This window comes from Cuculus canorus, chromosome 6 (assembly GCF_017976375.1).
Source record: "Cuculus canorus isolate bCucCan1 chromosome 6, bCucCan1.pri, whole genome shotgun sequence".
Classification (NCBI taxonomy): domain Eukaryota; kingdom Metazoa; phylum Chordata; class Aves; order Cuculiformes; family Cuculidae; genus Cuculus; species Cuculus canorus.
In genome coordinates, this window is record NC_071406.1 from 27,235,972 (window position 1) to 27,259,580 (window position 23,609).

Below are 23,609 nucleotides of genomic sequence, written 5' to 3' on the forward strand. Positions count from 1 at the left end.
TTTTGCTGCAGAATATGCAAGGCTACAGGTTCTGGAGATTACTGTCAACCAGGAGTAAACTGAAATCTGTGCCAAGCTCATGTTCAGTTGTTTTTTCACCCCTGTAAACAAGACAAACCACGCTGTGAGCTTTAACAGAAGCTAGAACTACTGTGCTTCTATCTGTAACTAGGGATAGAACAAGGCATCCTTATTCATAACAGCAGAGACTTGATTGCCTTCTTTGCCTGCATCATGAGACATACATATTAGATTTCTTAATTTTCATATGACTAAAGACGTGAGTTCCCTTGTTCTGATGTTCAACACATTAGAGCCAAACTGGCATTCCCCTGGCCTTCAACAACAGAACTGACAACTGGGGCGGTTTCCGTGAACGGTAACCATAGTTCAGAAACATAAGCGTCCGTGGATGCAGTGCCATAGCACTTACTGGGTAAGCTGGACTTTCCTTAGACTGCTGCTGTACTGTGTGCTCCTTTGGAGCATAAAGCAATACTCCTGTCTTCCCCAAGGAGAAATGTAAGCAAGGGATTAAGTAATTTCTAATGTTGGGGATGGGCAGCATGTGCCAGGAATCTGATAGAAGTGTCTTTTCCTCTGAATGTGAAGAAGGAATCCATTCAAATGAAGCATTTACCTCACAAACAGACATGCTTTCGTCGCACCTTGCAAGGTGGCTTTGTCTCCTTCCACTAGCAGCATCACTCCTTCCCTCAAGCCCTAACTTAGCTGGAAACATTTTAATGTTATTTTCAATGTATCTGAAAGGCTGGAATGCTTGTCACAAGTAGATCAGCCTTAGTGCATCCCACAATGACTATAAACAAGCCTTTCTTGCTCACCTATTTCCAACACAGATGCCAAGACAAAATTAGGTAAGTTATCTTGTTATAGAAACTGTTTTTCTTGTTTATTTTATTTTTCCTCTTTAAAGGAGGAGAAAACTAAGGAGAAAAGGAAAATGTTTTCTCCACAATTGTTTCCAGTACCACCATTCTTTGATCTAATCTGGGCCAACCAACAGCCAGCTGGGTTTGTTAAAGCACAAACTTTATGCTCCTAGCTCAAACACAAGGGCAGGAAACACAGAGATCTTGCTTCCCCAGATAGACATTCTGTAATTGTAGAAATACTGAATGAGCAAATTCAGAAATGTAGAGAATAAAACAGAATATCTGCAAAAATATTAAGGGGAGGTATCTTATCGTCTGCATGCATACCACCCCCAAGATACAACATGACTGGTGGCTGGTGACTGGGGAAAGCAGAGCTGCCTCAAATATAGTGTTTGGCAGCAGGACTCCAAGCATCTAATGGGCAGAATGCATTTAATTTGTTCTAACCCGTTTCTTGCAAATAAGCAAAATCCAAGGTTGAAAGGAAGACTATAACTAGCCTTTCATGCCACAGTTCTTTACAGCTTGTCAGGCAGGGGAACTGCATTGCAAGCTAGCAAGAATGCATTTAAAATGTTTGCTGTGCTACAGCCATAAGTGTCCTGGCTGGGAATTTAACTACTCACCAGAACTGAAGGGATGTTTGGTTCTTCATGATATTGACGAATTGTTTCCTCTCTTGTCTCCTGTGAGTGTAGATTCACCTGCCCAGGCAGTAAGGTAGGACTTGGAGCTATCCACTTAGCATGACACGGAGCAATTTCATAACATTAAACAAAGCAGGCACTTCCCCTCAGGCAGAATACTTCCATTGAACTCGTGTATTGAAGGAAGTGACAGGATTGACTTTAATAGATATATATTTTACCCTTCAGCAGCAGCAGCAATTGCTGTAAATTGCTGAAACAGAATTAGTGCAATCTCAACCCTAATAAGCCTTAAAACCTGCTTCTACTCAATTAAAACAGCTTTTTTTAAGAAAAAAGAATAAATAAAATTGTATCTTTGTGCTCACCCTGAGAACAAGAGCACTGAGAAAGGTTGTGGAAACAAATGCCTGAGATGCCACCTTTGTGAAAGAGGGTAGTGAACTGTGGATTCCCACTGATAACCTGTCTGCTTCTTTCTCCTCAAGTAGGTATTACACTGAGGAATCTCCTCCTGTGAACAGCTCTGCTGTGTTTCCTGAGGGTTTGCTGCTGAACTGAGCAACATTATTAGAGAAATCAAACCAGAAGGATTTGTTGGTAAGGAAACGCAGGAGCACAGCAGGGACTTGGTACAGCACTGAGCTTCCAGCCTCCTCTAGGAGAAATAGCAAAAGTTATTTATAGGGGAAAGAATGCCTGCTTATTTAGAGGTAAGCTGATTAAATGAATACCTAACCATGAAGAAATTTTCATTTCAAGGAGGAAAGTATTTGGGCTGTTAAAAGATGCACCACAGAATCTGCTCATAGTGGAATTAGCTCCATTATTATTATTACTATTATTATTAACCAGCTCCACCATACAGCAGAGATGTCAGTCTTTGTTCTTGATGGTCAAGGTGTTTTCCTTTCAGCTGTACTAGTACATGTGCTTGCTCAGTACTGGAATTTAGAGGGCGCATTTTCTGCGGGGACACTAGTGCCTAGGCATTACCTTGCATAATGGGTTTGCATGCTACCTCAAGATCTCCCAGTTCTAATGGTTCCTTCAGACGTTTAGATTTTTAAGCTTCTTAATGCATATTTAAGTTAGGTCTCAAGCAGCAGGCCAAAGAGACTATGGCACAGCTTTCCAGAAGCAGACTGCCTTGCATCTTAACATTCCAAGTTTCTCATTCCCCTTCCCACCCCAATTCCTCACCAGGTATGAAGCAACAATATTTCAGACATTGCAAAGCTTCTGTTGTGAAAAAAAACCACTTTGTTCCACCTCAGTAATATTGTTGCCAACTCCTCTTCCCACTCAAAGAAAAGCTTTAGGAGGGAGTAAAATGTTACTTGCTCGCTGGCATTTCCAAATGCTCAGGGGAGCAGCTGTTAGGCATTCTGTAGCTTTGTAAGGCCCCACAAATGCACACTTGTTACACCGCTGTTACTGTGTCAGCTCTGGCATGCTTTATTTACACCCGTGTGAGTGCTTTTAACGTAGTGGCAGTTAATATTAAAAGGAGCTAAATCCAAGGCCTACAGGAAAGGTGGATAAACGAGTGGTACCTCATTGATAGTGTTGTTGCTGATGGTAGCGATGTTAGTTCCTGCATTGGATCCCACGTAAGCCCATCCTGAAAGACAAAAGCAATAATTAGTATGTAAGTATCACAACTGGAAGCTGCATCTTATAGCATCTTTTATCAGTCTTAGAGACTCGGCAATCGAATCCATCTAAGTCTTTCTAGCTCTTCTCACTGCTAACTTTACAGGTGAAAAGCAGAAGAACAAGAATTCAGGTTTTGAGTTGGGCAATAGTTTGTATGTGTCATGACTGTCAGAAAACTAGCTGTTGAATGTCCTGTATTGACAACTCTGTGACCCCACCATGAGAGAGAACTTACAAGAGTGTCAGTGCATATATTGGACTTCACTGGTGAGAGAGGAGAGACTTGTCTACACTGCAGTTACAGGGATATCTGAACTAGCTTTTAAAACTAGCTTCTGAAGAGAGCAGAGCATTTGAAGCAGAACACAATGTTGCCACGCCATCAGCTTACCAGTACCATGATTAGCCAGTTCAGTACTAGTTTAGGTATTACTACTATATACATAGGCCTATGTCTGATGCTCGACATGGAAGGAAGGATTCCACAAACGTGCAAGCGTGTGGATAATGCTGAAGAATTTGTGAAAATAAAGCTATCTTGAGAGAACTAGTGCTGGTATAACCAAATAGTTATCTAGACTTTACTGGGACTTAAACCATTCTCTGGCTCTTCTTACCACAAAAGGAATTGAATTTCTATATATTAAGACAGCATAGCTAACCTTTCTTCTAGGCAGGTGGTCTTTTCCAACACACTGTGCTTGCACAAATCTGCCTGAAGTAATTTGTAGTTTCACATTGCTAGGGGAACACCTTGCTTCTGTTCTCCTCCATGGATGGCGTATCTTTGGAGTGCCTTTGAGCAGGCAGCCAGAATGGAGCTGCTGACTGGAAGGGCTTGGTGGCACTCAAACCTCTCAGTTCCAGATCAAGGAGGTACCCAAGGTAATTATACTCTTTTCAATATCAACATTGTCCAAAAGACATGTATGGATCTAACTTTCCTGTCGGTTTATTAGCAGACAACCTGCAACTTGAACACATCTATATTTATTAACAAGATACAAAGTGGACATCTCAAGATGAAATAATAAGGTTTCCGGCCATTGACTAAATCCTGCACTGCTCTTCATTGGTATTTCACATTGAGGGGCTTCTATGGTATTACACAGCATTGTACACCTCAAGGTTTTGCAGTCCTGCATCTGAGAAACTGCCCTAGAAAGACAGATTGCTGACCTTAACTTTTTCAGGTTTCAATGACTAATAACAGCTTTATTTGGCTGCAGATTTCGGTTCACCAGGTTGCATGAGATGGCTCAATATTTGATTTATCTGAACAAAAGCTTATGCATGAGATCCTGCCATTCAGACTTGGCATAAGTCCCGTAGTTTTTACCTCAAGAACTGATCTCCTCTATCAGACCGTTGCTGCAGAGAGCTTTCAGGAGACGAAATGTGTTCCTGCCTCCTGCAGGAAAAGTCCAGCTTAATTAACATGCTTTCACCACCAGTTTTAATTGAAGCCTTTACAGACTCAGGAGGCTCAATGTGCTATTCACCAAGCACAGGAGGTGCCTGGAGAGCCAGAAGAACACGAGCATTTGATAGTGGCTATCTTTTTGCCAGACAAGGAGCAAAGTGTGCTGCCCAGGGAGCGAGTACTAGTTATTAAGGCTGTAAGAGGTCCAAAGTTATCCTGAACAGTGACAGATAACAGATGGGGGTGTTGCTGTGAGACGCTGTGGAAAGATCTTCACTCAAGGCAAAACGCGGGTGCTGTTGATCATGGAAATCTCTGGCTGGTGTCAGGGTTACAGAAATCATAGAATAGTTAGGGTTGGAAGGGACCTTAAAGATCATCTAGTTCCAACCACCCTGCCATGAGCAGAGATATGTCCCATTAGATCAGGCTGCCCAAGGCCCCATCCAACCTGACCTTCAACACCTCGAGGATGGGGCAGCCACAACTTCCCTGGGCAACCTGTGCCAGTGTCTCACTGCTCTCGTGGTGAAGAAATTCTTCCTTATGTCTAGTCTAAATCTGCCCCGCTCCAGTATATACCCACTGCCCCTGGGGCTATCACTACAAGCCTTTGTGAACAGCCCCTCCCCAGCTTTCTTGTAGCCCCTCTAGGTACTGGCAGGTCGCTATAAGATCCCTGAGCCTTCTCTTCTTCAGGCAAACAACCCCAACCCTCTCAGCCTGTCGTCATAGGGAAAGTGCTCCAGCCCCCTGATCCTCTTTGTAGCCTCCTCTGGACCTGTCCCAACAGCTCCATATCTTCCTTATGTTGAGGATTCCAGAACTGGACACAGCACTCCAGATGAGGTCTCACAAGAGAGGAATAGAAGGGCAGAATCTCCTCCCTCGACCTGCTGGCCACGCTTCTTTTGATGTAGCCCAGGATACGGTTGGCCTTCTGGGCTGTGAGCGCACACTGATGGCTCATGTCAAGCTTCTCATTGACCAACACCCCCAAGTCCTTCTCTGCAGGGCTGCTCTCAAGCACGTCCCCCGTTGTGTACTGAAAACGAGGATTGCCCGGACCCAGGTGTAAGACCTTACACTCGGCCTTGTTGAACCTTCTGAAGTTCACACTGGCCCATTTCTCCAACTTGTCCAGGTCCCTCTAGATGATATCCCGTCCTTTCAGTGCGGCAACTACACCACTCGGCTTGGTGTTATATGCAAACTTGCTGAGGGTGCACTCGCTCTCGCTGTCAATATCATTGATGAAGCTACTAAACAGCCCTGTTCCCAGTACGGGCCCCCGAGGGACACCACTGTCGCAGATCTCCATCACTCCCACTGACCGCTGCTCTGAGCACCGCCCCCCACACGCTCCCGGCGACGCCAGCAGCCGCGGGGCTGAGCGGAGGTTTAAGACGCGCGGCAAAAGACGTGATGAAGGAGGATAAAAAGATGCCACGTCGTAGCCAGGAACAAAAACTTCCTCCCCGAAGGGATTAGAAGCGTTTGCGACCGGATTCCTTCCGGAGGCCTCTAAGGCTCCGCTTCCCGGTGCAATCACCCTCCCCCCGCGCCCCGGGAGCCTCCTGCCCCCTCTCCCGGCGCTCTGGGCAAGGCGGAGCCGCCCCTTCCTGCCCCGCCCGGCCATGCTGGACTTCGCCATCTTCGCCGTCACCTTCCTGCTACTGCTGGTGGGCGCCGTGCTGCACCTGTGCCCGGTGAGGCTGCCCGGGACCCCCTCGGCCCGGGAGCCGCAGCGGGGCTGAGGCGGGGGGGATCCAGCTCTGGTTCAGCCTTTGTGCCCGGGGGAAGGGCGGCTCTGCCCTGGGAGCGCGTAAAAGCGAGGTTCGAGGAGGCTGTATGCGTGAGGGGGCTGGAGAACGAGCCCGACGAGGAGCGGCTGAGAGAGCTGGGGGTGTTTAGCCTGGAGAAGAGGAGGCTGAGGGGAGACCTTATTGCTCTCTACAACTACCTGAAAGGAGGTTGTGGAGAGGTGGCCTCTTCTCCCAAGTGATAGGAGACAGGACAAGGGGGAATGGCCTCAAGCTCTGCCAGGGGAGGTTCAGACTGGACATCAGGAAAAAATTTTCACAGAAAGGGTCATGGGGCAGTGGCAGAGGCTGCCCAGGGAGGGGGTGGAGTCACCATCCCTGGAGGTGTTTAAAAAACAGGTGGATGAGGTGTTCAGGGACATGTTTTACTGGCAGACAGGAATGATTGTACTTGATGATCTAAGAGGTCTTTTATAACCTGGTGATTCTATGAATCTATAATTCTATGATTCCGTTTACTCTCTAGGCGTCTAGGCAAGCATCAGGTATCCCTGGGCTGACTCCAACCAATGAAAAGTAAGTGCTTTCCATCTCTGCATCAATCCAGTTCAGCCTTGGCAGTGGATGCTGTTCGTGACCAAATATCTGCTTTGTGTTCCTCAGAGATGGCAACCTGCCAGATATCATTGCAAGCGGCAGTTTGCACGAGTTCCTGGTCAACCTTCATGAGAAATATGGCCCCCTGGTCTCCTTCTGGTTTGGAAGGCGTCTTGTTGTCAGCCTTGGCTCAATTGATCTCCTGAAACAACATATTAACCCCAACCGATTGTGTAAGTGTCCTTTGCTTTGTCTTTGAGTCCGTTTGTTCCTTCTGGCCTTGCTGAGCATCCTGCGTCAAAAGAAGCCAGGGTTTCATTCAAAGGAGAAAGAAAATTATACTTAGTTTGAGACTGACGTGGTGGTTTAGGTGTGTCTTTGGTCCTGCTTATTGGACTTGAACATTCGTGATGAAGAGTTGTTGCTGTCCAGTAGTCATCAATAAATTAGTGTGCTTGTGTCTTTTACCATCTCCCTACAGGCAAATGTTTATGGGAAGCATCATGCTTATTAGTCATTTGAAACAGCAAGGCAAAGATCCTATAGCAACTTGACATACGCTTTATCATAAAAGCAGCTTGAAATACAATTTAAGAGGAGTAATGTGCTAAATTAAGTCTGAAAAGGACTGTGCTAGTTTGTGATAGTTCCCTTGTGCGGTTCACTGTGGAGGTTTTTAAAGTATTATTTGAAGAAGTTGTTTAACTTCTATTTTTCTTTGGCATGTAGAATTTTGTGCTGAAAACCTCTAGTCATCTTCCAGATTTGTAAGTGCTCAGTGCTGCTGGTGGTTGAGTTGTCCCTCTTAGTCCTGGGAGGATATTTTGATTTACGGTGTCTCTTAGGTGGGTGTTTTGCTTCCTAAGGTTATCATAAACAATAAGATATCTCGGTTGGCGTTTGGGTTTAACCTCTTGTTTTTCCAGTTCTCCTCTTGTAAGGTTGAATGGTGGTGGTTGCACACCTCTGACCTGATCCTGCAGGCTGTCTTTAGGCACAGGCAGATATCTTGGCATCACTTCACGCTGGGGTCGCGATGGGTAAGCTACTTGTATAGTTGCATTGCAAACTCAAAAAAAGTGGTGATGATTTGGGAAAGGAGTGGGAGTTGACAAAGATCAGCAAGACACGGTAATAGAAATGGCACTCCAGAAGGTGGAAACCCACCCTGAAGTATCTGAATGCACTCAAGTGTGTTTGGGAGAAATTAGCAGACACTTTCTCAGAGCTCAGAGAGGTGGTGACAGGCCCCTGAGCAGGCAAGTTCTCAGCACTGTGTACTGAGTTTGGGGGTACCCAAGTACTGGAGAGAAACAAATACAGTGCCTGGGCTTCAGTGTAGGAAAAGTGGTCCCAGCACTTACAGACTAGTCTAACATCCTGCTGGGTCAAAGGCTAGACATATTTTTCAAGGACAGGATAAATAGGAAAAAAGTTCTAGACAAGGAAAGTGATAGAATTCTGTTTATGTCATGGTTTCAGTTCAGCATTTGCTTGGACACTGCCTAGGTCATCACTGAAACTGGAGGTAATGGGGTACGAGAAGTGAAAGAATGAGCAAGGCTGGATGAGAAATAGAAATGCAAGGTTGGGGGGTTGAAATACTCCCACTTATGTTAGCAGCCTGTCCTGATGGTATTGCACTGGGACCCCTTGTCAACACAGGGAAGTAGAGCATCAGAGCAAGGAGCTGGGTACCCCTGAGGGCTGAGGGAGCAGAAATAGGAATGGTAGGGGCCAGAGCAGGATGTATTAGTTGCCTACAGGATGACATGAAAAAACAAAAGTATGTATTGTCATGTATTTTCTGTAAAGAGAGGAAGGCATCTGGCCTATTGCACAAGACGATCGTGAGCCAGACCTGGAATCCTGTGCACTGGTCTGATCTCTGTACTCGGGCATGATTTTGAATTAAGCAAATGCAAAGATGGGCTGCTGGTGCTCTTGGAGGACTGGGGAGCCTGTTGTGCAGGAGGAACCAGATAAAGCGTGGTCAGCCCAGCAGAAGAAAGATCTTATGGGAGGATCCTTTTAAAGGCAGCAGCAGCAGCATTCTTAAGAAAGAGAGTTCTCATGATCTGAAGTTAGACCTGACTAAGCAGCAGTGTTAGTTGTATCAGTGCCTTCCTTATAGCACTGATGCTTGTCAGAAGTGCTCAAAACTGTATTAGAGGTGAGGAATCTTACTGATTGTTTTCCCTGGAGCTTTGAGGTATAAATTACATGTAGTAGCCAAGCAGCTGTAGCAAATCAGTTCCCATACCTCTTCCTGGTGAGTGGGAATAGGTGTTAGGCTGCTCTCAGCCACCCACTGGCTCTGGGCATCTTGCAGTTTTGTGGGAGACTTAGCCTTGCCTGTGTTTCTGCTGCGCACACAGTGCTGTGGGACAGGAGACAGCCTACTGTGGACTGGGTTATATCTCAACTCCTGACTGTCTAATGCCACCTGAAAACCCTTGCTGTGTGACTCCTTCTTAGTCTGCTGGTGTACCTGAGGCCAGAGCTGCTCTTTGTTGGTGTCTGCTTGTTGGTTTCCAGGTTTGAGGTGTAGAGCGTTTGGCTCCGAGTAGCATAGAAGGGTTCCTTTTACCTTGTGTGTTTCATGGGTAAGGCCAAACTTCTTGGAGAGAGAAAGAGAGAGTGCTGATAGTGCATCTCTTATGAGTGCCTTGAAGTTGGGCTAATTGCATTCATAGTTATTAACGGGTTTCCCATGCCAGGAGACTGTTTTTTCTGACGTTTAAAGCAGTGCTTGTAGTTGGTACATTTTCATGGTCAAGCTTTCTTAAAGCTTGGTTGAGATTAATTTGCAAGGAGAATTCAAAGGAGGTAAAACTTTGCTGCTGACACTGTGATTCCTTTGAGAGACTCTGAGGAAGTAGTCTGGGCCTACAAAGGGTGTAGACGTGTTGAGGGTGGACTAGTGCAGGATTACCAGGAGCATTGGATTCAGAGACCCGCTTGGAAAACTCCCATGAGTTGATGTCACCTTTTGGGCTGAGACAACAATCTTGAAGCACATTGAATGTGGGAGATGGAGCTATAGGTCCTGGCCTGCTTGAGCAGGACAGCTTCATTGCTGCTCTGTGTGACTTTGTATTGTGCATCTTCAGAGGCCCTTTCCATCTCTGATGTTCAGTTCTAATTGGAATCTGTCTCAGCTATCCGAGGTTGGGTCTTTTCTCCATCTTTACTTGCACTTTACAAGTCCAGGACAGCACTCTGAGGTTCTTGGGATGAGGGAGATTTCCTTGCAAGTAGGACAAGGAGAAAGGAGGGAGTCTATGGGAGTGCTGACAGGACAGAGCTGTCTCCGAGAGGCAGTTTGTGCCTTGTGAAGTCACTCACCTCCCATAGCTAGTGGAGAAATAGCCGTTCCCAAATACTGCGAGGCAGGCCCAGCCTTCAGCAAGGGACAGCCTGGGCTCTGCAGTCCTGAGTGTACCAGTGGCATTGGACTGCCAGTCTGCACTAGGGACAGGGGAGAGAAAAAATTTGAGCCCTTGGCTGATCCAGCAGTTTTCTTTCATATATACCAGGAGAACTTTGCGGTTTCTGCAACATCTTCTGGTTTCTCTAAATGACTCCGGATTTGCTGTGTGGGCTTTACCACCAGCTATGCGTCTTTCTGACTACCACAGTACTGTGCCTAGCTCTGCCAGGGCCTGCCAGCAGGGAACCATGGCATGAACAGCAGCAGCCACTCCATGGCAAAGTACCTCGGAGGAGGAATTGTCAGCAGCAGGTTGAGTCACATAACAGCCTGCTCTACATGTAGAGCTGCAGGTACCATCTGCTGTGCCAAAAGACACATGCACTTACTTGTCATTCAAAGCAGGAAAAAGGATGAGATGCAGAGCTTAAAAACATTGGAAGGGAAATGATGTGAGAGAAAAGCCTCTGGCCCCTGCTTTTGTGTTATTAGGTAGTAAGACCTCTGCAGGTGAGAATTGTCTCTTGTATGTTTTTCCAGTAGAACAATGTGGCCCTGATCTCTGCTGGGAATCCTAGGTGCATCCACAGCTGGTACAGTTGTGTGTGTCTAGCCCAGCCGTGATGTTTTCTGATGCCTCAGAGTTTTCACTTTTCCTCTGGGAAAAATAACAGACTGTGGTAAACAGTGAAAATATCCCTCTTGAAAAAAACCCAACTGCTGCTTCCAAGTAGTTCCTTAAAGATTCTGCAAGTTCTGCAAGACCAGCAGAAGAGTTTGCAGAAAGGGAAAAGCATGTGCCATGCTTTATTGCATGGTTTTGCATTGACACCGAATATACTTTAGCAAATTTTTTAAGTAGAGGCCCCAGGTGGTGAAATTCAGCGTTAAAAATATAACTGAAGTGAAACATGGGTATGGAAAATGGAGAATGTGTGTTTTTGTCTAGTTTATACACTGTTGTGAGTGTCTGCTTAAGGAAGATGGAAGTTAAGATGATTAGGAGTCGAAAGCAATCTGTAGCTTAGTGGGATACTCTTTTCTGTAAGAGCCTCTCTGCTGGAAGTGCCCTGACTGAGAGAGGTAGGTGTTACTTTGGGAAGAGCTGATCAGCAGGGAACTCCGTGCACGCAAGAGAAATCATGCAGGAGCAGTAGGGTGTCAAATGAGGTTTGCTGGGGCTGTGAAGCAAGGTAAGGATTGCAGAGAGAAACCTCTGGCTAAGTCTTTTATGCAGGCTGATATGTCTTGAGTGCCTAGCCATGGTCAGGGCAGGAGGGTGCACCAGATGTCCAGGGGGAATATGCTAGAGGGGCTGCAGATCAGGCTGGATGAGAAGGGGAAGGAGCAGGCCAAGCTCGTTGTCACTAAGTTAATGCACAACCAGCTAACAACTGGCAAGCTGGGAACAAGCTTCCAAGGTATTATTACTAAAGAGCTACTTGGCAGAGCCAGCAGGCAACTTCTGCAGGGGAGCTGATCACGGCATAGTACCTTGCCACATAGAATAGACTATACGAGGTTCCAGTCCACACTGAGCAGCAGAAGCTTGACACGGCAAAGTTTCTGAGGGAATGAGCCCTTCCACGCTCACTGTGCAGAAGTAGTAGCACCCCATTGAAGAGGTTGCTGTTTTCATTATCCCTGTGTGGTGTGACTGCCTGACTTTTGGGTGGTGTTTTCTTTATTTGCTTTCAGTGGATCCATTTGAGACAATGCTGAAATCCCTCTTGAGGTACCAGTCCATCTTGAATGGGGATACAGGAGGGAGCCACATGAGGAGAAAGCTATATGAAAATGGTGTGACCGAGTCCTTGCAAAGTAACTTCGCTCTCATCCAGAAGGTGCGTAACTGCCTTTGTAGAGCAGAGAAACCCTGTGTGGCTCACAGGGGAAAGTTTAGTGAGAGTGATCACTAGGATAAAGGAGCTGCATTCAAATTAGTGCTAGAACTGTAAGCATCTGAGGCAGTGAACAGCCTCTGCCTGTTCAGGCACAACGTGAATATTTGGTTTCTCTTAACTCCAGTGGGGTGGGGGAAGGGCTGAGCTTGGAGATACTGGAGCATCTGGATCCTAGATTTATTTCCCAGGATAGAAGGGAGAAGCAAAGGACCAGCTGTTGGGACCATAAACAGGTGAAGAACTGTGTTGTTGACTCAGTCCAGCAGCCAGAATATGGTCTATTTTCCCAGCCTGGAACTACCAGTATTAAAGGTTTTAAGGTTTCTTTTGTGACAGAGGGAACAGGAAAGGAGGACAAGGCTGCCTTGTCGGGGGAAAACCTTGGGAAGGGGCAGAAGATTTGAGGCTAAAATGTTACTGTTAACAATGGAAGAAGACATGGTGAAGCGTGTAACTTCATGCCATAGCTGTGTGGTCTGCCTCAGGAATTGGGTGGGAATGTCTCCAGGGTATGTTTGGTAAATAAGCTGCTGATATTACTGCCAACTAATGGTTCCTTCCCTCTCAAGCTGTCAGAAGAGTTGCTAGCCAAATGGCTCTCACTCCCTGAGGCACAACACGTGCCACTCTGCCAGCACATGCTGGGCTTTGCCATGAAGTCTGTCACGCAGACAGCTATGGGCAGCAGCTTTGAAGATGACCGGGAAGTCATCCGATTCCGCAGGCACCATGACGCAGTGAGTATCATGAAGAGCCAGGAAATCTATTATATTTTTCCACAACCACAACAGATAGCTTGTGTCTGTGTACGATTTAGTGCAAGCTACTGCTGAGATTTTAACATTAAGCTAACATTAAGCTTAAGAGCTTGAGGGTTCAATTGTTCCAGGCGGCAGCTATCAGAAAGATCCTACTGCTGATCCTGTTGTCATTAGTCTAAGGTATTTCTAAAGGGTCTGTGAGGATTGAGAACGCAGATCAAATGGCAGCTGAGACGTGTTTGGTACCTAAGTCATTTAAACTCCACTGGGAATGCCAATGGAACTTCTCCTTTTCAAAGATCTTCTGAAGGCTCTATGACATAGTGGAGAAAGGAGACTCTGAGGAGATTCCAAGCTGTGTCCACATCTGGGGGCGTTAAATCTTCTGGTGACAGGGTGGGAAAGGAATAGATCCATCTCCCATTCAAGATTGCCATGCCTTTTCCTCTATGGTGGTAATTAGAGTTGTTTCATTTCAACTCAGTTTCAGCAATCATAGATGTAATATCTGGAATGGGCCATGGTTCCTTCATTGTATTTGGTGTTCTTATATTTCTGAATAGGGAAGAATAGAGGAGTCCCAGCAGTCTCGGCCTGCAGTGAGTGATGGTCATCTTCTCTCTGTCCTTCTTTCAGATCTGGTCAGAAATTGGGAAAGGCTTCTTGGATGGGTCCCTCGACAAGAACATGACTAGGAAGAAGCTCTATGAAGATGGTAGGATCCTCTGAAAATTACAGTCAGATTAATACTTAGAGTTGATTAGCAGATGGAAGCACTTAATTTGCCCAGCTGTCTTAGCTTTTCTGCAGAGTTGTTCATCGCACCATAAGCTACCAGATGTGTCCTCCTTACTCTCATACAGGATCACTTTTTTTGAATTAGTGACAAGCCTGCTCTCGCACAAGAAGTTTGTAGGACTAGAACTCTAATTCCAGATCTAGTTCTAGGGTCTTTCCAATCTGGAGGCTGATAGAGGATCCTGGGAAGTATCAGGGTGTGCTTGCTCCCTTCCTGTTCTGTTTCATAGGGTCCACTTTTAGCCTCTCTTGGAGGCAGGCAACTGTGCTAGGTGGAGACAGATAAAGCCACTTGGTGTGGCCTGTGTGGTTGTTATTATCATGCACTGTTTGGTGAATGTGCTGCCTAACAGTCACTCACAGGCTAAAGGACACAAGCACAGAGATGCTGCTTTGATGGATGCCTTCCATGTGATAACCGCTGAAGTGCTGTTACAAGGTAACACGATTTTCAGGTCTGTTATGGCAGTGTTTTTATTTCTCATATATTTCACAGTAAGTTATTTTATTTTTCAATTATGCTATGTTTTTTGTTGTTAATAGTTAAAGCTTTTCAGTATTGATTGATAAGATGGTAAACAAAAGTGGTTTGTGTCTAGAACTAAGAATTTGCTTGTAAATCCTTGGAATCCAGTTCTTTATTTTGCTGATTCTGTGGGCTTCAGAACCCGAGGACAGCTACTGCCCTGTTAAAACAGACGTCTCCCATGGGCACTTGATCAGGACAACTCCAGAGTTGTAGTAAGATGATACATTAGGACACAATTTCGCAAACTCCAGACAGTGTGGCCGGGTGTTTTAGTGTTGCTGGCTGTCCTATGTGGAGAGGAAGGATAGTTCTAAGACAAGAGGGCTGAATTTGGCCTTAGTAAATTGAGCTTCAGATCCAACTTCTCTCTAGTCATGAGTAGGTCATTTAAATAAGACAGCCAATGGCATCTAACTCTCCGCAGTTCCCACAACAGCTTTGAGAAGTTAGGCACCCAAATAGCTTCAGACATGTGGACTGTGCCAAAACCTCCCACGTTTTCCCCACCTTCCTCTCTCTGTCTTCTATGCAGACGCTTTAGCACGGAGCCATCCTCTTGCACCGTGCTTGTAGAACCCCTGGCAAAAGGGAGACCATCAGTGGCTGGAGGTGCTGTAATGATTCACTAATCATAACTCTACAGGCCATGCAACTAGCGTTTTCCGGCTCAAACGTTTTTATGGGTGCTAATTAACTAGCTAACTGTTATTTGACTTCCCTTTTATGTGATTTCGGCTCACATAGTACGTTTCTCAGTTATACCTGTACGGGTGGCTCTTTGTAGGCAACGTGTCTTACCTGGTTCCAACATTTTCAACTGAATTGGAGATACTGCCCTCCAAATGGACAGTAACATGTAACAGAGGCTGCTTCTGTAAGTGAGCCCAGCAGGGACAGCTGGTCTGAAAATCTACTTGGGGAGATGGATTTGCTTCTCTGCAGCACTCAGGATGACCAGGTTTTAAAATAAACACTTCTGTTTACTTCCAAAGCTCTGATGGAGATGGAATCCACCTTAAGGAAAGTGATAAAGGAGCGCCGAGGCAGATCATTCAACAGGCACGTCTTTATAGACACCTTGCTGCAGGGGAGCCTGAGTGACCAGCAGGTCTGTGCAGCCCTTATTACATAGTAATGGACTTCTGCTATTACTAGCTCATTACATTGTAGCCTATTAGTAAGTTAAGTTTTCCTATCTCAGGTCAGATTCCTTAATCAAGCAGGGTTTCTTGTTCTTTTTTTTTTCCATTCCTAGGGCGTTTAATTGCATTAGAGTTCATAGCTTTCCTTGCCACTGCTTTGTTGCTATTTTTATAAACCAGAAGTGTGTCTCGTGCCATTCCAGCGGAAGTTCTGTTCAGAGTTCAGTCTGCCTTCTAGATGTATTTCCTGCTCTCTGTACTAATGGGATTTCATGCACTTGAGTGAGAGTATGCCCCTTCTTTCTTATCTTTACAGCCTTATGAACTTAATTCTGAAATAATTTTTATAATATTTCGTAGATTCTGGAAGATACTATGATTTTCTCCTTGGCAGGATGCATAATTACTGCTAACTGTAAGTACAGATTTTGGGTAACTTTCTATCCTCAGGCTCAGCTGTCTGAAGCTGTGTGATGACATGAGACTTATTCTAGGCTAACAAAAAAATGTATTCATCATTCTGTTTCTCCAGAGCTAACGTGTAAAAGCAGCTAATTTTACAGAGGGGTCTCATCACATCCTTATAGGTAGTGAGTTTAAACTAAGCTGTATTTGACAGTCTTCCCAGTCTTTTGGTGAACCTTAGAATTTCTTCCCATTACTTTTTACTTGTGCTCTAACCCCAGGGAACTGATGCTAAATTTGGTGAAAAAGCACCAAAAAATGTAAGCCACAAGGGTCCTGTTGTAAAACAGGTTCTGGCCTATGGGAAGGATATTATAGCAGAGTGCTGGAATCTGACTGGCCGCTTTGAATTTCTGAAGTATAGGCGTGTTCCATGTGTGGATGACTTTCAGACGAGCTGCTCTGGGTTTATGCAAAGGTTATGGAACAAAAAACAAATAAAAATACAAACTGGAGCTGTGTAAAATCTTTTATGATGGCAGAATGATTTTCAATCCTTAGCCAATGGGGCTGCGACTCCAAAGAAAATCTCCCAGGTGCAGCTGGGTGTTAAAGAATGTGGAAGGTAAATTTAGCAACTGTGATAATACTGTCCCCTGAGAATGTTCTCCCCAAGTACTCCAGGAAGACTGTCATTTTAAGGGGCTTGACTCCTCAAGGATTCCATTCTTATGAATAGACGGTTTTGAGTGTAGAAATATTTCTTTGTAGCTTTAGGGAAACTGCATCCTACACAGTTATTTCTTATGCAAGGTTTCCTTTGCACTCTGCTGTTGAAGATATCTCAAGTACCTCACAAAACAGAGTAAGAAAGACAAGTGCTGGCCAACCTGCTGCAGAGAGCTGCACTGTTCTTGTTCCACCCTGTCAGGAGCCCCAGGTGTTGGCTCTTTGGAGCACTCACCTGAGATACCTTGGGGAAGCCCTCAAAATAAGGGAATTTTCTGATACTTTGGACAAACCAGCCTTTCATTTGTGTGGTTGGTCTAACACTGGTTCACCAGGGTTTGCTGGGCTGCGCAGTCCCTTTCCTAGAGCTGTGAGGCTAAACAGCTCAGTCTCCTGCACAGCTTCCTAAGTGCATCATAGCACTGGAAAGAGAGTTTCAGCTTGCAGGGTCTCTTGTTAGACAGGAGTTCAGCCTCTATTCCTGCCACAAATGCAGAATCGGTACAGCCTGCTGTGAACAGAGGTGACTGTTTGCTGGGTCAAAAAGGAAGGTTGCAAATACAGGAAGTAAGAAAACTGAATGCAGTTTGAAAAGCATTGAATTTTTGGGGTTTGGTCTTCTCTTGATTTCTTCCCCAGTGTGTACATGGGCAGTCTATTTCCTGACAACCTCAGAAGATGTTCAGCAGAATCTCTACAAGGAGATGGACCGTGTTCTGGGGAAGGGACCAATTACACATGAAAAACTAGAGCAGCTCAGGTGGGTCCCATGGAAGGAACTGCAGAAGAAGGTTTTCTCGTGGTGAGCAGACAGAGGCTTCATGTGCTAGAGCCTGATGCCCAGCCTACACTGGGCCAGGAGAAGGCATCCAAAAGTTGTTGCTTTTCTTTTTTTCTTTCAAGAAGTGTTCAAACCACAGGATGACTTGCAGCACAGAGAGAAACTGCTGTAGGGCTTCAGACATAGGGATCAAGCTGCTGTTTTCAGGATGTCTTTAGGAAACCCTTTTGGGTCACTGGCAGAGGAAAGCACAGAATCAGTGCGCAGCTGCCAGGCCAAAATTTTTGTTTATTGTCTTGTTTTATTTCTGTCCTAGTTTTCCAAAAGTGGAAGTAGTCAGTCATTTTAATGGTTGGATTAATGTTAGACATACTTAGAGAGAAAGCATGGAAGTCTGATCAACAGCGTGCCTGTTTTTTGTGTGCAACATGTTAGAGTTTCAGTAAGGGAGTACCGAGTATGTGGGTTTCTTGCTGCTCCTTGTATAGGTGAGACATCCAGGCTAGTGTGTTTATGCTTTTTTAACAGAGTTAGTTTGGTTTCAAATCTGAAAACAGTGTGGTGAAGAGAGATTTCTATAACCTTCCCTAAAAGCTGATAATGAGATTTAATATTTCTTGCAAAGACAGTGGGGAAGGGACCAATTACACGTGAGAAAAATGAAGCGCTTCAGGGTGACTTGAGACAGCTCCAGGAGGACAATTTTCTCCCTGGGAGGATTAAACTAACCAAGTCTTACTTGTTACAGATACTGTCGGCAAGTCCTTTGTGAGACAGTGCGAACAGCAAAGCTTACTCCCATTGCTGCACAGCTGCAGGAGCTGGAGGGGAGAATCGACCAACATATTATTCCCAAGGAGGTAGGGCCACTAGGCCACTGTGCTTTCCTGGAGGGGAATTTACAGTTTCCTCTTCTTCCCACGGAGAGGTGAGGCAGGAAGATCATTTCTTCTGACACTGTTGAACCTGAGCAGCTGCTCTGTTGTCTGAAAGTGTAGTTCAGCTTAAAGTTTGCCCTGCAGTTCCTCTGTGGGAAGCTCTTGGAATTCATGTTTTTTTCCTGAGCAGATATGCTTCCAGTTCAGGGTCTACCCTGATGTCAGGATGTATCGTCTTTTGGAGGGGCCTGTGGGCTCACTTGTGCATGATTTCCACTCTGATTGTATCACTCGTATTTCCCACACAGTGTGGTACTTTCCATTGCAGAGAATAAAGTAGCCTATGTGTACATGCCAGCAAGAATAGAGGAATGGGACCAGAGCCTCTCTAACCACCAATTGCAGCATTGGCCTTAGAAGTTAAAATCCTAACATCTAGGCATGGATTAGATAAATCTGTAGATTAATATAGCATATTATCTTTTTAATCCACCTTATAAATATGAATAGTCTACAGAGTAGTTTTCAACCAGCAGGACTGTCCAGAAGTATCTTTAATTGTGCATTTCTTTCTGCTGTGACATACATTTTCTAATCTTCTTTGCAGACACTTGTGCTTTACGCTCTTGGTGTGATGCTGCAGGATCGTTCATCATGGCTATCACCATACAAGTATGTAGAATCAAGAACTTAATTGCAAATGATTCCTTTTTCTAATTAATATTCTTTAGATCTTAAAACACAGTCTGTTTGGCTGCAGGGCCTACATTTAGCAGATTTTGGCGATGAAAAGGAGTCTGTAAGAAAATCAGTTTTGGTTTGGTTTGTTTGTCTCCACGAGTGGCATTTTGGGACAACTCAAGTCATGATCCTCCCATGCTCCAGTGTGCGTGTGTGTGTGTTAGAGTTTAATATCACTTTTTTTTTGTGCATGCACATACACGCACACAGCTTCTCTGGTAAATTCATTTTAAGGTTTTCTGTGAGAAAGAAGTAGTGATTTGATTGGCTTTGGAATCACTGCTTGTCATCATGAAACAACGATGTAAGGGAGGAAACATCAGTCTGAAGTGTTTTTTTTTCAGGGGGAAGGGAAATGCTACCTCATTACTTCTATCTATGAAAACAAAACTGGATCCAGGCCAGTATTTTGGAGGTTAAAGAAAAAAATTGCTGTAGCTTCCTGTGGCCTCCAGGTGGCAAATATTAACATGACTTACTTCACTTGGGCTGGAAAAAAATGGGTCAGTTATTCTAGACAGAGATAACGGACAGATGAGATTTAGGAGAAATAATACAGCTTTTAGAATAACACTTGTCCTCTCCTGCAAGTGTAGCTCTTATAAAAGGTCGGACATCAATGCACCAATCTACAAACATCTTGGCAGGGATTGCCCATTAGGATAGGATGTGTTTAGGAAGGGTTTGCTGAAGCCTTGTGAGAGAGATAATGAGGACTGCTATGAACACAGTGTGTTTGTTCCAAGGAGAAGGTGGCTGAGGTTCAGGTTTAGCCTGAGCTAGTTGTGTAGTTCTATGACAGAGATCAGTTCTTTGTGATCCTTTCTGCTACCTACTGTACAAAAACACTGTGCATGGCTGTCTGTGCCCCCTGTTGTTTTGCTAGGCAGCTGCATTTTCTTTCCTATTACAACATTTGTAGTTTACAACTTCAGTTCAGGGGGAATCTAAGTTTGATGCTTGCTGCTTTTATTAAGGGTCAGCACCCGCATGCCTTTTCATCTTGGTAGAAGCAGAGCTTGGATATTTAGGCAAGGAGCCAAAGGCTTGAAGTGTAAGCAGAGATATTTAGCTGAAAGTGAAAGAGAACTGCTTTCCATCTATCAGATATCCTGTTTGTTGTTTGGGTTTTTTTAACATCAAATTGAATGATATTTTATTAGTCTCCCTGGGGTTAGTTGATTATGGGAATCTTGTTTTAACTCATGCCAGCCCTGGATAATAGTTTTCTTGCAGCCTCCACCATCCTAATGCTGGAAACCACTTTTCTCACTCGAATGAGTCACCAGCTTCCCTCCTCCAGCACATACCCAGGCACACACCAGCTGCTTTGAGAGAAGGGTGAGGGGCAAGGAGAAAAGGGAAAAATAATACTTTTGGAAGTGATAGAGGAAGGGACACAGGCAGAAAGAAAGGAAGACAAATCAGAGTGTGTGCACCCTGGAGGGGAATAGAGGGCAAGTAGTAGCATCTGCTCAGCTGTGCACTCAAGCCTAATACCCACTGCTGAGAGGTAATGCATATTAGTGTCACACTAACTTAGTTTATCAGCATTTTGACCAAGCTGTGATGCAGCTGACTGGTTGGGAACATAGATGGAGTGGATGCACAACTGCCTTCATATATCTGTGTGGAATTGCCCAGCATGATTTAGAGAAAGCAGATGAGTGAGATTCTGTACATTGTTGCCACACATGCTCGTGTATGTGTGCACACACATGTCCAGGGAAAGGATCCTTTGCCCGCACAGAAAGCCTCAGTGCATTTTGTCTTTCATAGGTTTGACCCAGAGAGATTCAATGAGGAATTAGCCATGAAGAACCTGTCCTTGTTGGGCTTTTCAGGAAGCCAGGAGTGCCCAGAGTTGAGGTGAGTACAGGGAAGGTGGTCTTTGTGAGTCTCTGTGGCAGACAGGAGAGAGTTACTGCTGAGACAATCTGTCCAAGCTGGCAGTTGTCCTTTAGCAGATTTACTTCCTAGCAAGGTTTTTATTATTTTCTCCTGCCTCTTCCTTCAGGTTTGCCTATATGGTGGCTACAATTCTGCTGAGTGTCCTGGTAAGGAAACTGTATCTCCACCCAGTGAAAGGACAAGTCATGGAGACCCAATATGAGCTGGTAACCTCACCAAAGGAGGAAGCCTGGATAACAGTGTCTAAGAGAAGCTAAGAACAAGCAAACCAATGTGCTAACAATGCCAGCAGTGAAATCCTGAGCAAGGGTCTTAGAGCAGATCATGCTGGCACCGCACTGACTTAGCCAAGAAGTTATACATCCAAATTTTGGTACCTTCCACATTCTTAACCACATATCTCTCTTGGATGCTTTTTCTAACTCAACCAGTAGTCCTATTAAAGTAGATTTAATCTGTATGTTGTTTTTACATTTGCTTTTGGATCTCTGGTCAAACCATTGGAAAGGAGGCAACAAAACCTTGCAGTGGTTTATGTATGAACTGTGTGGGGTGCCAGCTAGTCAAAAAAACAGATCTCTGGTTAATCCAACCCCTTTCCAACAGCAGCTAGAACTGGGTAAGATTGCCTCTTCAGTCCAGTGGAATGCTTCTTCATGGATCTTAGCCAGATAAGAATTTAGGGACACAAGGACAAAACCTTTCTCTCTATATAGGTATTTTTATTCCAAGTGTCGTTCCTTCCCTTGAGCTATAGCTGTCAAGAAGAGCAGATTATATCTTGTGACAAGTATGTGTGAGTGTGTGCGTGAGAGAGAGAGAGAGGAAGAGAGAAATAAAGTGGGGTGGGAATTGCACCACCAGATCTCTTCTGTTTAATCTTGCCATGCTGTGGAGTTGCAAGCAAAAGGATGACTTAGAAATGGTAGTAAACCAAGAGCAATGCAATTGGTTTGGCCCCTGAGAAAACAGAAGCATCTGTAATAATGAAGTTAAATAAAACCACAGAACAAAGCCTTGAGAAAAGGGATTCTCTGTCTTGATAGTTCTGAGGGCAATGTCTAATCTCATCAGCATCAGAAATTGATGACAGATGCTTGCAGTTCATTCAGCACTGGGTCAGCATGAGACCGGTCATGCAAATACTGCAAAGGGAGGGTGCTATTTTTATGGGGCTCCATATTAACACTGTGCTTAAAAGCCTTTCAAAGTATGTTTTTGCTCCTCTGAAATGGGTGGCAGCCAAAACACATCGAATGCTACGTTGACCTGCTTTCCCCTGCTTCTTTCTTTCTCTTTTGGCCATCATAGGCCAGCTCCTGGAAGATTTTCCAAAGCCCAGGTGAATGGCTTGTGAGGCAGGAACCTTTTAACCCTTTGTCTCATCGGAGTAAGTGTCATCACATAATTTTCAGGTTGTTTCTCTCTCCCTCCCCCACCTTTTCCAGAGGATCACCCTTTACCTGATCTTTCTAAGTCTTTTCCCTATAAACCTGAGTTGCCTGTTAGTTCCAGTTCCTAGCCCCCCTCCCACCCAAAAGCTGTGAGTTCCTGCTCAGCCTGCAGCTGTGTCTGCTTGAGCTGCTTTTGCACACAGCTACCAATGCACCACAAAGCACACCAGAAGCGAGTGGCTCCCATTAGAGCTACATTCTACTGCCTCTGCAGACAGGGCACACTTTACATAGGGAATTATACCTGGTAGCTTCAATTCCGGTTTCTACAGACACTGTTCCTTTCCCTGGCACCTTCCAGGTCAGGAAGTCTGTTGCTCTTGTAAAAATGTTTTGGCTCTTGTGTTGCTGCCAAATGCTAGCCTGAATGCCGTCCTGTCTGCTTGTATGGGGTTAACTTCTGATGCCAGCCTCTGTGGGCACCAGACAAAGAAAATTCTGCTCTTGGGTTTAATGTGTCAGCTCAGCTTTTGGTGCAGCTGTAGGGATTCACATTCCCCCTCCAGTGCAGTTCATGTTGGGGGAGAGGTGAGCCAGAGGTGCTGTTCTACTGCTTTTTGTCTGCTGGGCAGAAAAAGGAGGGTTGCACAGTCCAGCTTGCTGCCTCTTTTGCATTGATTTTTATAATGAACTGCAAGAAAGCTCTTGCTAATCTGACCTCCATTTAACTGAAGGTTGGTTGTGTCCCCAGATGGCAATTCGTGTTAGGCTTTGCTTCACTGCTTATGCAAAAAGGACTGTTTTTCTTGAAGGTCGCAGATGTTTCCTAAACCTCGAGAAATCAGTATGGTAAAGGATTTTACTGTGAAGCGTTCTTGTTGTGCAGAGGACGCAAAATGGGGGCTAAGTTATTGCCACCTTTGGAAAAAAAATCACAGAATAGGCCTGTTCCTGCTAAGAACTGGACAAGGAATAGCTGACTGTCATATAATTGAGTAGCTACGATACACTTTTGTGTAGCCACGATACACTTTTGTGTAGCCATGTGGTAGGAATGAAGCTTTCAGGCATCAGAAAAGCTTCCCAAGAGTAATTGCCCAGATTGCTGTTACGTTATTCCTGCCTTGCTGGAGCTGTACAGGCCAACTACCTTGCAACAGTTCTTCCCCAGTAAGAGGAATCAAAAGTGGGATTAGTTCCATAAGATTTCTTAAG

The 23,609-nt window shown here is 45.0% G+C and overlaps 2 protein-coding genes across 4 annotated transcripts; one reads left to right on the forward strand and one right to left on the reverse strand.

Moving 5' to 3' along the window:
* Positions 1-22: 22 nt before the first annotated feature.
* LOC104058303 (uncharacterized) lies at positions 23-6,267 on the reverse strand. The gene is given in 6 exon segments (XM_009559794.2): positions 23-101; positions 641-723; positions 1,526-1,585; positions 3,013-3,170; positions 4,554-4,616; positions 5,868-6,267. Coding segments are annotated over 6 exon segments (843 nt in total).
* Positions 6,014-21,459, forward strand: LOC104058304 (cytochrome P450 20A1). 3 transcript variants are annotated; one of them, XM_054069876.1, is made up of 13 exons: positions 6,014-6,337; positions 6,918-6,967; positions 7,055-7,221; positions 12,120-12,265; positions 12,895-13,062; positions 13,723-13,801; positions 15,406-15,521; positions 15,916-15,970; positions 17,329-17,449; positions 18,219-18,330; positions 18,956-19,020; positions 20,869-20,958; positions 21,107-21,459. In XM_054069876.1, the coding sequence occupies exons 1-13, from the start codon at positions 6,266-6,268 to the stop codon at positions 21,255-21,257; spliced, it is 1,392 nt and encodes a 463-aa protein (XP_053925851.1). In that variant the 5' UTR covers positions 6,014-6,265; the 3' UTR covers positions 21,258-21,459. The 3 variants fall into 3 exon arrangements, with proteins under 3 accessions (XP_053925851.1, XP_053925852.1, XP_053925853.1); XM_054069878.1 differs by lacking the exons at positions 6,014-6,337; positions 6,918-6,967 and adding exons at positions 7,718-7,833; positions 7,915-8,028 and having other exon boundaries at positions 7,098-7,221; XM_054069877.1 differs by lacking the exons at positions 6,014-6,337; positions 6,918-6,967 and adding an exon at positions 7,915-8,028 and having other exon boundaries at positions 7,085-7,221.
* Positions 21,460-23,609: the final 2,150 nt, after the last annotated feature.

Coding starts and splice junctions, on each gene's coding strand:
- LOC104058304 (XM_054069876.1), top strand. CDS start 6,266: ATGCTGGACTTCGCCATCTTCGCCGTCACCTTCCTGCTACTGCTGGTG. Junction 13,063..13,722: donor TCCGCAGGCACCATGACGCA/GTGAGTATCATG, acceptor TCCTTCTTTCAG/ATCTGGTCAGAAATTGGGAA. Junction 20,959..21,106: donor CAGGAGTGCCCAGAGTTGAG/GTGAGTACAGGG, acceptor CTCTTCCTTCAG/GTTTGCCTATATGGTGGCTA.